This window comes from Ostrinia nubilalis, chromosome 18, assembly GCF_963855985.1.
Source record: "Ostrinia nubilalis chromosome 18, ilOstNubi1.1, whole genome shotgun sequence".
Classification (NCBI taxonomy): domain Eukaryota; kingdom Metazoa; phylum Arthropoda; class Insecta; order Lepidoptera; family Crambidae; genus Ostrinia; species Ostrinia nubilalis.
This window is the reverse complement of record NC_087105.1, coordinates 5,542,465-5,556,347: the sequence shown is the minus strand read 5'-3', so window position 1 is coordinate 5,556,347 and position 13,883 is coordinate 5,542,465. Positions and strand designations below refer to the sequence as shown.

At 39.4% G+C, this 13,883-nt stretch overlaps 1 protein-coding gene across 2 annotated transcripts; it reads right to left on the bottom strand.

Moving 5' to 3' along the window:
- Positions 1-184: 184 nt before the first annotated feature.
- Positions 185-13,687, bottom strand: LOC135080563 (integumentary mucin C.1-like). Of its 2 annotated transcripts, none has more exons than XM_063975221.1 (7): positions 13,248-13,687; positions 9,646-9,814; positions 3,765-4,021; positions 3,155-3,412; positions 2,707-2,895; positions 923-1,101; positions 185-337 (listed from the first exon to the last, which is right to left on the bottom strand). In XM_063975221.1, exons 1-7 carry the CDS (start codon positions 13,303-13,305, stop codon positions 284-286), a joined length of 1,164 nt encoding a protein of 387 aa, XP_063831291.1. In that variant the 5' UTR covers positions 13,306-13,687; the 3' UTR covers positions 185-283. The 2 variants fall into 2 exon arrangements, with proteins under 2 accessions (XP_063831291.1, XP_063831292.1); XM_063975222.1 differs by having other exon boundaries at positions 3,155-3,325; positions 13,248-13,683.
- Between the last annotated feature and the right edge of the window lie 196 nt (positions 13,688-13,883).

Here is a 13,883-nt window from a genome sequence, read left to right as displayed (position 1 = left end):
ATCTACAGAATGGTCAGTGAGTTAATATTCAAAGCTAAAATCAAGGTGTACATATCCAAATCATCCCCATCAATGTATTTTCTATGATTTTGCTTTAGTTTATGAGATGGACTTAATTTTGTGTCAACTGCCTGGCCACAATGTTTATTATACGTAATAATACACAAAAAAACAAAACACATAATACCTATGATAATAATTTTATCTGTACAAAAGTATAAAAAATACAAAACATCTAGTATCAAAACTAACAAATTAACAATCACTTAGAGTTTATTCACAATTACACTTTATTATTTGATCCTTGCCGTAGACTCACTAAAGAAGATCCAACTCTCTGCAACAGAAAAAAGTAAAGATAATACACATTAATACTTTTAAAATAATCAAAAGAAAAAATTCATATCACTAGGTACTACTAATTTAAAAACTTGAAATATGTTCAGATGTGAAACTACCTAATTTACTAAAATATTTTCATACTGTAGAAAATGTAGAGCTATATTAGTTACTGACTTGATAAATAGAGTGTAATAAGTAAGAGTTCACAGTCAAAAACAGTTATAATTTTTATAGTTGATCAAAAGAAAAGCACTGAATTCTACTTCTGAAATACATCTACTTTTCCTAAAAGACCAATATCAAATTCTGAAAAAAAAGCACCCCAATACTAAATGACTGATTGGTGATGTTAATTTATATGGAGCCTTTTTAAAATATTTGAACTCAATACTTTGGGGAATATGCACCAACCTATTTCTTATTTAATAATACAACTGCAGTTTTCTGGGACATGTGTCGAATGGCATACCTACACTTGCACTCACATTATTTTATTATAAATATCTGAGAGATGGTGGCCATACATACCACTTGAAAACTGTCCAATCCATGGGCACATAGTAAACACTTGAATAAATACCTGGGTGACTCCAGCAAGCAGTGCTAGTAGACTGCGCTGGGGCGGGCGGCAGTGCTTCTTGCCGCCCTCGGCGCAGCACAGGTTGGGGAAGCAGTCCACGCTTGAGCTGCAGCGCTGCGGGAACAGTTCTTGTTTGGGCGGCGGAGTGCACTGCAGATATTGCTCCAGCATCCTCACGGCTGAAATCACATAAATTCAAGGTTTGAAAAGGTCCTATAAGTAAGTTTTTGAGGCGATAAAATAGCTGCACAGTGTCAGTGTCGAACTGCCGATTTGAGGGTTGGTAGTTCAACAAACTCTGGACTATTGTGGTGAACACAGCTCTGAGCTCCGTTACGAGGGCATGTGCGTAATAGCGAGGGGGAGGGTGAGCCCACCCCGAATGGTCTGTTGACGCCAATGTGCGAGGATTTGTTCTCCTGAATAAACGTGATTGCGTTATTACATTGTCAGTTACAATTTAGGCAGAACCTCCTAATCTGATTGCGTACCTTTATGTCCCAGGTTCGATTCCAGTGGGACAAAATGTCATGTTGTAATAGGAATCATGTTAGTACATTTTGCGCCAGCAAAAATATTATAGTCGGTGCCCTAAGCACGAATATACGATAGGATGTAAGGCATCTTGTGGAGTGCATACTCATATCACAAACAAGAGAAGGAAATTAGGGATACATACTCGTACATCGAGTTAAATAAAATAAAATTGACTGATAGCTGTTAAGAAATGGAAACTTGTACCCAACCACACGCTGCAGTGTTGCAACGTTTTACGTGAAACTTGTCCGTTTTCCTTATACGAGTTATGAAGTAACACGTTAAGCTCTTATAAAGTTTAACGACGAATAGGATATACCTACCTAGTGATCTTAATTAAATCCAGCTTTTAAAGTTCAAAGAGTAGACAGTTTTTTTTTTCAAAGTTAACGACATGGTTTAAACTTGCACAAATCCCCTTTTTTAAATTATTAATTCGACAGGAAATGTAAAGAAAATATTAGTAGCTCAGGATTAACTAGGTACCACCACTGAATTTCTCAATTTTTCATTACACAATTTATAAAATAGGTACTAATAAATAAGTATCTAGACTGGCGCATTGCGTTACTCAGCTTTCGTAATTTTGCAATAAGAACTTTCATTTCAAGAGTCAAAAGTCTGCGACGTTTTGTAGCATGCGACTTCCAGAGCAACGTCACGCACTCGTATTTCTAGGGTAAACTACGGTGCTATTCCTAGTACCTTAATACCTACTCACGTTTAACTACATTACGAGAAAAATCATGTTTGGCAGCAGTCGGCGTTAGTCGTGACAACTGCACCACGAGTAAGTCTAGTACTCACGGCCGTCAATCTGGTTGGCGACAGGCACCAGGTCCAAGCGCGCTTTAGCGGTGCGGCAGTAGGAGCACGTGCCATCGGGGCAGCAGATGCGCGGCCAGCAGCCAGCGTCAGTCTGACAACTGCACCACGAGTATGTCTAGTACTCACGGCCATCAACCTGGTTGGCGACAGGCACCAGGTCGAGGCGCGCCTTGGCGGTGCGGCAGGAGCGAGTGCCATCGGGGCAGCAGATGCGCGGCCAGCAGTCGGCGTCAGTCTGACAACTGCACCTCGAGTATGTCTAGTACTCACGGCCATCAATCTGGTTGGCGACAGGCACCAGGTCGAGGCGCGCTTTAGCGGTGCGGCAGTAGGAGCGAGAGCCATCGGGGCAGCAGAATTGCGCGGCCAGCAGTCGGCGTCAGTCTGACAACTGCACCACGAGTAAGTCTAGTACTCACGGCCGTCAATCTGGTTGGCAACAGGCACAAGGTCCAAGCGCGCTTTAGCGGTGCGGCAGTAGGAGCGCGTGCCATCAGGGCAGCAGATGCGCGGCCAGCAGTCGGCGTCAGTCTTACACGACTGCACTTCGAATAGCAGCTCGCCCAGAGGCGTCGTCGGGCACTCGCGGGGTATCACGCCCAGCAGTGCTGCAAGAAAAGGCAGAGATGTTGGAAACAATAAAATTTGAACCTTTTGGCGGCCAGAGTGGACGCTGTAGTAATAGTACAGTTTAAGTAAGTACAGTACTTAATAGGGGCGCTATCATTGTGGGTAGGTACACAACCAACCTACAACTCTATGAATTGCAGATGTTTCTATGTTCATGGGTGATGGATGAGTAGCAATATTAGTTTTGTCTTAAGCGTAGCGTCATGTCAGTTAGTAAAATGGTAAGAAGCATCATACGTTGATGTGACTTGGGCTTGGGCGCAGGGCGAGGCGCCGACACGCCCTTGACGCAGCGCTTCTCGCAGCAGACCTGCCCCGGCGCACTGCGGCACTGCGCGTTGCTCTCGCACGGGATCGGGAACAACTCCAGAGGCAGTTGCTTCGGGCACGCCAGCTTCTGCGCCTTGCCTGCGCTCGAGTAATCCACATTATACTCGTAAACACTCGCGGTGTTGCGTGTATGAGAATAAGTTACGTCAGCCGTTATGTCAGAGCCTACAAACAACGGGCTAGTTCAATATCAAAATGTCAATTGACCTTATCATTGTAACAGTTGCGTTTTATGTAGTGCAATTTTGTAATGTGCTCGCATTACTTAATGATTTAAGTTTATAAGTCCTAGTTTTAAACAGAATTATACGATGCATCCACATTTATATTATATGTTTATTATGTATTGCTGAAACATTTCAAATCTTAAGCAAAGTGTTGAATAACTTTAGAGTTTCAATAGTAAGATAAAATTAGAATGTATGCTAACTGCTTCTTTCTAATTTGTGACTCTTATATTGCATAGAAGTTTCATCAAAGATTTTGTGCTGCTTTGTATGAGGTAAAATGGCCATACCTGACTTAGAGGACTTTGTTTTCACAGCCGGCGTGGTCTGTACTATGGGCAGCAGCTGCAGGAAGGGCCGCGGCGCCGCGGTCGTGGTCGGAGCCGGCGTGGTCGTGGTCGTGGTGGTGGTGGTGGTCGAGCTGGTGGTACTTGGAGTTGTAGTTGTTGTTGTTGTTGTTGTCGTAGTTGTTGTGGTTGATGTTGTGCTGGTGCTGGTGGTGGTGCTTGTGCTTGGCTCGACTACTCTACCCTTCGTGTCGTTGGCTCTAAAAATTACCGTTTATGTTCAAAAGGTTTGCTTTTACATGATTGGTGATTACCTAAGCTTTATGTAAGTGATAGGAATCATAATAATTCTATGAATTTATGAACCCTACTTGGCAGTAGGCAGTGCTTTGTGAATATTCATGTGAAAGGTGCATTCAAGTGTAACTAGGCAGTGTCCATTGCTTATCTGAATTAATCATTTAAGTAAGCTCAATTTTACAACAAATATACGAAGCTCATAACATAATCCTTTCCAATCGCATGTTTCCGCACTGTACAATCATGCACAAATTAGTTTATTTATATCATTTTGTTGTTACTAAATTAAGAATTTATATATAGCTATTCAGTTTATATTTATCTATCGAGTGTCATTATGTTATAAGTATCGCTACTACATCCAGTGGCGGATTAACGTATAAGCACTACAAGCACGTGCTTGGGGCCCCTGTTCTCCAGGGGCCTCCATCCTCTGCTGGCGCGCCAGCAGAGGATGGAGGCGTTTCATTTCATACCTACATTTTATAGAGATTTAGCCTATGTTACTCGTAAGTAATGTAGCTTTCAAATGGTGAAAGAATTTTTAAAAACGGTCCAGTAGTTTTTGAGCCTATTCATTACAACCAAACAAACAAAGTTTTCCTCTTTATAATATTATAGTGTAGATAAAGTAAAGCGCGTTTTCCCAAATATACAAGTGGCGTTTAAAGAAAGAAAGAAAAAAAAATTTATTACGATGAACATCACATACATGACAGAGAAAAAGACAGAAATGGCACATAAATATTACAAGGAAATAAAAAGTGAACTGAGCAGTGAGCAGTGCTATCCTGTCGCAACAGCGATGCCCATCGCAATGGGATTCCACTCAGCATATGCCGTGGCCCACGGTGGGGAAGGCCACGACGCTGGTTTTCAGTGGGCCCCATGCCGAGTGGAAGTCACGGATACTAACCTAAACTGCATATCAACAAGGCCGTTTAAATCCTACTAATATTATAAATGCGAAAGTTTGGATGTCATGATGTCTGGATGTTTGGATGTCTGGACGTTTGTTACTCTTTCACACAAAAACTACTGAACGGATTTTGTTGAAACTTTACAGTATTACTGTTTATAACCCAGATTAACATATAGGCTATAATTTATGACGATCTGTGACATACTAAATTTCACGCGGGTGAAACCGCGGGCAAAAGCTAGTATAAATATATAACAATAATAATAATGTGCAAACATTTGTTGAATAAACATAATTATAGTAAATTAATCCTTCAAGGCCCGCGAATCTAGACACAATAGATAATCAATTGTTATGACATTAATTAATGCCGTCTGGGACTCAAGCGGTTAAAGATGCTACATAATAAAATAATACCCGTATTAAAATAATAATAATTGTGTATACAGGGTGTCCCGTAATGCAACGTCAAGCCGTAACTGGGTGTTGAGGCAAGTTATGCTGGTTATCAGAAAAATATAAAAAACAATCTATGTGGCATTTTGTCAAAGTAATAGGCATTAAAAAAAAACAAGAAAATCTACTCCCGGTGACGGTCTTTTTACTCGTGTTGCCACAAATCTTCACTTTTTCCAAAATTTTTTTTGTTAAGTAACCCTGAATAATGCTTCTCTAAATTTTTATCTAAATTACGAAACCAGCTGCTCCAGCTTGGATGAAAAAAATACATTATTCCCAAAAAAAATTTCAAAATAAAAATTTTGCCTAGTTTAAACGGACTGTACTGAAAAAAAATTGTACTACGCGAGTATGGCAAGTGAAGTCATAATTTGGCGCATTTAGTAAGGATTCCAAAATGGTATAACACTTTGTAAATTCTTGCTGTAATTGTCGACAATTTTTGTTTTTTTTGGAAATAATCCCGTTTTTAACTTTATCTACCTTGGTTAAATATTATTATTCTAATGTGCCCAAAATTCAAGTTTCTGGCTTAAGTGAGGTGGAGAAGCCATTTTAAAAGGTATGAGCGGAACGGAGAGGGCCATCTTACCAAGCAGGGATGTTATGGATATCCGTAACCGTAACCCATACTATCGGATATCCGAAATAAAAAAATATCCATAACATAAATGATTCAAAAGTTACGGATAGTTTCGGATAAAGGCGGAGTCTTAAGGGTACAATAAATTCCAAACATAAGCATTATTCAGGGTTACATAAAAAAAATAATTAGAAAAAGTGAAGATTTGTGGCAACACGAGTAAAAAGACCGTCACCGGGAGTAGATTTTTTTGTTTTTTTTAAATGCCTATTATTTTGACAAAATGACACAGATTTTTTTTTGATAACCAGCATAACTTGCCTCAACACCCTGTTCCGGCTTGACGTTGCATTACGGGACAGCCTGTATGTGTATATATTTATAAATGTATATGTTACGGTCAAAGTGATAAATGTGAAAATTATGAATAATCGCCGGTTATTATGAATAATTACCGCATGATTTGGTAAATGTGATTAATATGAGGTCATTTATGTGTGTATAAAACTAAATAGGCGGCTTAGGGGTGGCCCAAGGGCCACCCCCGCCGCACCTTAACCTATTTTTCACTTTAAATCAAAACATTATGTTATGGGCATCATGGAAAAGTAATATTATGTAAGAAACATTCCAAACACATTATGTCAAATTATATTAATATATGATATCAAAACGTTCAAAAGTTTGGCTGTACACGAGCACGTACACAAGATGTTGTTCTCTTTTATGAAATTTGTTAGTACTAAGGTTGAATTATTAAATAATTACTGTTCAATGTGATTAATTTATCACTTTTACCGCGACTGTCGGTAATTATTCATAATAACCGGTTATTATTAATAATTTTCAATTTATCACATTAACCGTAACATATATATTAAAATAAACATGCGATGTGAAAAAAGAAGAGAAACAAAAGAAGTGTGCTAGTGTAAGACTAATATCATTGTGGTTGTGTTTAGAATCTTACTAACTGCTTTGCTGAACGATCCTTCTCACAACTAAAAAGGTTAAAAAACCCGCAAAGAACTAAAATCCGTCCAGACAAGCTTAATTATTTAGCATTAATGTGTATTGAGGCAGACATACTTCGTCGGATAAATTTCGACGATGTAATCTCGGAGTTTGCTCTGATTAAGGCAAGGAAAATAATGTTTTAAGTTTTACCTTTTACCTACTACACTTTCTATTTTGATGAACTTTCATTTTATACTTTATACCTTCCATTCCATTCCTTCCATTTCCATTTAAGCAATAGAGGGCCTACACAGGCTCTGTGCTTAAGGCCTCGGATACTCTTAATCCGCCACTGACTACATCTATGATCTACTTATTATCTATGTTTAGTCCACGCCTATAGTAATTGGCAATCAATAACTCATTTTTTTCAGCCCAGAAAGATTTCACCATAGGCACCAGGTTGCATAGTAGGAGATACTTATTCGGGACTCTATATTGATTGTGTTTAGGTACTGACTGAGGCTTTAGGTATAGTGTTACTTGCGTTTTTATTAATTTGACATTTACAAAATTACGAAACTAATGGCGTGGCTGGACTGTACGAATGCAGATTTAAAAACACTAAAAAACTATTCAAGGACTTAAAGTGCATTAACCACTGCGCGGTACCTATGCATTTAGGATAGAAACCGCAGCAATTACCGCGTGCATTAACGAATTATTGAATAAATTACGCTTTGGCACACCCGGCGGCCTTAACCCGCACATTTACCGTTCACTTTTACAATTACAGGAATCGGAAAGAACATGACATGACAACCAGTTGGTTATATCACAATAACAAGGGCACGAATTTAAAAGTAAGGCAAACACTAAGTCCGCGTAGCCTGCTAACTAGAGCACCTTCTATATTGCTCAAATTATTATTATACTTAAGTACTTAGTCATCATCAACGGCGAAAACGTACCGGCTCTACCTAAAGGTTCGGCCAAACCAACGCGATCAACCGGCGTGCAGCGATGGCCATCAATGCATTTAGGTCTGGTTGCCATCGCTGCACGCCGGCTGATCGCGGTGTGATCGCGTTGGTTTGTCCGAACCCTAACTCTAACTGACGTCTTTTTAGCCATGTTCCTCTGAGCTCTGAGTCTATCTAAGGAAAACACAATATGAAAGACATCCGGTTGAACTCAGTGAGGACCATGAAACGATTCCAATACTTTAAATATTTATTCAGAAACCACGTAGCTCTTATGCAAAGAAAGTAAATAAGCGCTCCAAAACGGGAATCGAACACACAACCTCTAGGCTCTAGCTCTACTTCGACAACGCGAACGCACGCATGTTTAGGCTTTTTATGTAGGTACCTATAATATTAGGATAAAAACGAATACAAAAAGTTAATCTGGATTTTATTTTACTTTACTTAAATTGCATTCATTAGACAAACATCTAGTAAAATGTCTTAAGACCGGAGAGCCGGTTACGATTACAACACAAAAAGAGCCTGCCAAGTGCCAATCACGTAAGTAGATAATAATATGCACTTGGTTACACTTATTACGCTCCGACTATTTTACTTCACTTTGCGCCACTTAGTTAAAAACATAGCGTAATCATTAACAAGCTAACTTCAATATATGTTAACATTTGGATAAACTTAAATGTTTAATTGTAATATAATTGGATAATTTTGTTCTGGTTGAATGAAGTAAAATAATAATGTGTATTCGTAACAGTCATGTAGGTACGTAAACAGCATTCCGCCTAGCTCTACGAGTAGTACAAGTAAAGATGGATAGGTTTTATTTTTATTAATAAATCTCTTGATTTTGCCAATCACTCTGACCAACGATATTAAACGCACTCGTGCATCATTGACCACGAAGTCAACCCAAACGCGGCGAATCAAATTACAACGCGTGAAATTTTAAGTTTAACAACTTAGACTAGGCCTACTAGGTAGGAGTTACTTATTTTTACTAAATCAAAGTAAATTTTAAATTATTTTCAGAGCAGTCGTTATTTCTCTTGGGACGAGATGTGCAATTAGCTATAATAATTATAAAAACACGTATCTTATCAATAAAAATACAAAATTGCTGAGCATGGATGCAAAGGAGAGCGCGGCGACCACTTACTTTTTACGCTAGCGACCTACTAAAGAAATAATTAAGGTCTTTGTCGGTATGCATGATTGTTACATGATATTGACCATTTAATAAGGCGTTTATTTGTTTTGCCTCGTCTGCGGAATACTTAGAAATGCAAATTAAAGTAGATCTAATCTCATTAATAACGTAACCTACCTAACATACTCGTAGTTAATTTAATTCGATTAATTGTTACCTAGGCATCTATTTTCTTTCGTCATTTTAACCTAATGTCGTCCCGCCACTGCTGGACAAATTAAAAGGTCTCCACTCCATTCCATCCGCCCATGGATTTCCCGCCCAGACGCTCCCGCGACCTCATAGTCTATGAGTCATAGACAATCGGTCCAACATTTGGGACGACTGCCTGCACTACGTTTTCTGGTCTGTGGTCGCCACTGGAGACCCTTTCTGCCCCAACGGCGATTCTGCGGGTTGTGTCAATTACTTTGGTTCTCCTACGGATCTCGTCAATAGCGCAAGCGATTTACAGCGGTGCAACTTACCGTTGTGCAGCGGAGGCGGCGACGCCCTTGGTGCAGAAGCCCTTGCAGCAGAGGTGCTGCGGACCCATGACGCTGCGGCACTCCGCGTGCTTCTTGCACGGCAGCGGGAACAGGTCCAGCCAGCCGCTGCTGGTGCGCACCGCTGGGCATGCTAGTGATTGACCTTCGGCTGTTAACAAATTCAAGAGTACCTATGTTAAGTGCCGTTGTAATGGGTGTTCTACTGTGGCCCCCTCTAATCTGCAGTCTGACAGTGTTTTTACCCGATTTTAGCTTGATGTCATACGTTTACATAAACTAAGTAAGTATGTACTGTCCTATTTATTTGTTGCTTTTGCTTGATTTATTCATGGTCTAGGATGGGGTTTAGCTGACGCGGCATGCATGCAACAATATAACATTAGGTATATCAACGACAGCTAGAATCTACCAAAAATGCATTAAGTATGTTAACGAGTGCAAGTTGCACCGTCGACGTAAAATAAATTAATGACCGTTTTATTTTTGTATGTTTAAAGTTCAAATCGTAAAGTTTACTTTAAAACTACGAGCGAGATAGCTAAAATGAGCTGTAGGAGCGACTGACTGCAACTTTATTCCAGTTTCAGCAAGTTTCAGGAGCTTCAGGCACCGTTTAACTTACTTAATTAAAACCTCAATGCTAACAAATATTTTACTAAAACCTTATTTGAAATGGTTTACCTATGGGTTTACCATGATAAAAAAACCACTGATTGACAGTTTAGCTGCCTATTTTCCTGTCATTAATATTTTGTAAATTCTTGAATATCTTGTAAAAACTAGCTGTAATCATGGTGCTAACCAAAGAAGTGGAATTACCACAGTATACCGAACTAAACTCTCGCGAGGTGAACGTGTCGATGGCCACGTTGATGTCTGCGGCCCCCTACCTTGGGAAGGTCTGCGAGAACGTCAACAACGAGTTCATGCTGTGCAGGCAGGAGACGAACGACCCGCGCCCTTGCATCGAGCTCGGGAAACGAGTTACGGAGTGCGCGATTCAAGTCTTTCAGCGCATCAAGAAGGAGTGTTTGGAGGAGTTCAAGCAGTACGCCAACTGCATCGATAAGAGCTCCGGGGATTTCTCGTATACTTATTGTCGTAAGACGCAGTGTGCGTTCGACGATTGCATGGCGACGAAGTGTTGCCTGTACCGGCCGGAGTTCGGGTACTTCTGCCGGGCACGCGTGCACTCGAGCACGAGCAGCGCGCCGCAGCCGCCGCCGTGCCCGTGCCACCCGCCCGTGCCCGACCCCACGCCCTCGCTGCCCGACTGCAAGCTGCGCACCAACCCGCGCTTCGGAGGCCGTAATCATTGGATCACGGAGTAAATCTTCTAACGAACTAATTCTAGCTCGCATTAAATTTGTTGTTATTATTTAATTATGGTTTTTAATTTTAACCCTATTGTATTTACGTCACCTGTAAGTTAGACAACTTTTTACATAAGCTCCAGTCCCAGGTCTCATGCAGCAAACTCTCATGAAACTTAAACACGAAGGTACCTACCTTCGTGTTTAAAAATCGCACGTAAATTATACGAAGCTATTAAAATTTAATGTTAGCTTTCCCAAAGCAAACAAAATTATGATAATAATATGTGTGTTGCAACTGGATGAGCCCATCTTTACGTACTTAGTAGGTAGGTACGAATCGATGTTGGGTCAACGATTTTCGTCACATCCTTTTTAAATCCTTCGCGAATATTTTAAATAAGTAAAAACAATATTAAAAGCAACGATAATTAAGAAATTCCTGATCGCAAGATAAATGTACTTAGTCCTAATTGTTAACAACAAAAAGTTTTTTACAATTGGCCATCTGATGAACAGAACCTAGAGATAACCCCAGGTCACCACTTCTAATTCAATGAGATCAAATTAATCTTTTTAGATTTCACTAAAAACCTTGTACAAATGGCTTATTTACCTACTTACAGATTCAATGTCATCGTTCTATTATTGATAACTACAACTCATTATTAAATTAAGTATTCACTTGAATCAAAGGTTTTCGAGTAGGTCATAGGAGAACCTGGGGTTGGGGGGTCCTGGTTTTTACATGTCATTTAACGTATTCCAAAATTTACTTTTAGCAGCTACATACCTTGCTTACCTACGTCATGTAATATTCTGAAGTTGAAATGTTAAATCGAACCCTTAGATCGAACCCAGGACTTTCTGCTCTAGTGTCTAACTAAGGAATCACCAGATGCATTCTTTAAGTTTGATGATCTCTTGCGATCCTACTATCCTACTAATATTATAAACGCGAAAGTTTGTGTGGATGTTTGTTACTCTTTCACGCAAAAACTACTGAACGGATTTTGATGAAACTTTACAGTAAGTAGCTATTATTGTTTATAACCCAGAGTAACATATAGGCTGTGACAAACTAAATTTCACGCGAGTGAAGCCGCGGGTAAAAGCTAGTAAATTACTAAATGTAGGGTAGGTACTGTTTTGATAGATTTAATTAACTTAAAGTTACTTAAATAAATAGCTATCTATAATTAGCAATTAGTATTTTAATAACGTTTTATATTACTTGGTATGGTATTTCCTCGGGGGTCTCTACAATTACTTAAGTAAGTCAGGTTTTTTTTATTGCGGCGGCGTGCTCGATCATATTATTATTACTCAGACCGAAATGCATGCAGGCAGTCGCCGGCAGAAGTTTGTTTTAAATGAAGGCATATCTATGAGAAATGGACAAACAATTCTTGAATTCGATTTGTTTGCTCGTAAGAGCAGAGACGTAAAGTCCATAGTTTATTATGTAACGTTAATATGCTCCCCGCAATGCGACCCGTAAGTATCGCCGTTACTGCAGTTACCTTTAGCGAATGTGTTTCAGACACTACATAAGTTTTTCGCGGAATAGTAAGTACATATAATATTTATGTAACGTTGTCGGTGCGAATGCGGTACCTTGAATGGGACTGGTTATTTTATTTGGTATTGTTTGGGAATTGCAAAATGTACAGTCAAACTTTATCTATAGGACACATGAGACGCAGAGGAACTTGCATAATTATGTGCAACAAGTGACAGGGGATGTTGTTTCCCAGCACACTCAGGCGCGAATCACTAGTAGTGGTTTTCCTAGTTTTTCCCGCCGGAAATGAACTTTGACTTTATAAACACATACATTTCATTATGAAATTGTGGAAAAACATTTAATCTTTGGGAAGAAACTCTATTTGGTTCCGTTCAGATGATATAGCTGTTTTTCCCAACTTTTCCTTCTTGTACTTATAAACTCTCCCGGTCGTTTATTTACGGTACACTTATGTGTTTATTTTACTTTACACTCAAGTGTAAAACGGCAAATATTAAGTAACTTTTAGTATGTAGGTACGTATCGTTTTTATTTCAAACACATCACATAAACAAAAGTATACAACATGCTTAATGGAAATCTAGAGATAAAATAAACTTTCTAAATGTATTAATTATGTAGCAAGAGTAAATTAGATATTCATATCCAGGCAGTGAAGCTTAGATAATTACATGGCACCACAATAATTAAAATCAGTTGTGTCATTTTATAAGTAATACCTATTTCAAAATAAGTCTTACCTGAACTTAAAAGTCCGATTGTGAACACCAACATCGACAGAACTTCCCGGGAATGCATTTTGTCTGTTTATGTAAACACTCCAATGTTATAAATAAAAATAATATCACATTAAATCACAATGAGTTTTCGAATGGCACTTGAGTCGTGGATAAAATAAATAACTAGTTGTAGATCGTTGCAGCCGGGAGCGCAGCGGCCACTGATGCTGCGGCGCTCGCCGCGTTGCGTCACCCCGCCGCGCCGCTGATACAGATTATCATTTTGGGGGACACCGGCACTTTCGCCACACTTTATTGCTTCAGTGATTATGATCGCAGCGATTGTTCTCCTTGCCAATCCCATCTGGGTCCGTATGTTCAAAATGTTGCTAACACTACTCTTAGGTCACTAACCACTGTCCTAGTCTAGCTCACGTCCTCAGCCGAAACTAATGCATTCATTACGGCCAGCTGCCTCTGGCAGAGATAATCTATTAAAACAAACCCTGACCTTAAAACTGAAATTGGTAAAAGTGGGTAATTAAAAATTAGCAAGGGCTTTCAAACTAAGTGTAGCCTGTTCTTTGACAGAAGGAAATTCTCCAATATTACGAGAAATTTTGTACATAATTGAATCTAATTAACTTTTAATTACAA

Excerpts from the sequence above, each read along its gene's own strand:
- LOC135080563 (XM_063975221.1), bottom strand. The coding sequence starts at position 13,305 with ATGCATTCCCGGGAAGTTCTGTCGATGTTGGTGTTCACAATCGGACTT. Across the intron at positions 3,413-3,764 it reads AACAAAGTCCTCTAAGTCAG|GCTCTGACATAACGGCTGAC; the intron begins GTATGGCCATTT and ends CGTTGTTTGTAG. Across the intron at positions 1,102-2,706 it reads TGCCAACCAGATTGACGGCC|CCGTGAGGATGCTGGAGCAA; the intron begins GTGAGTACTAGA and ends ATGTGATTTCAG.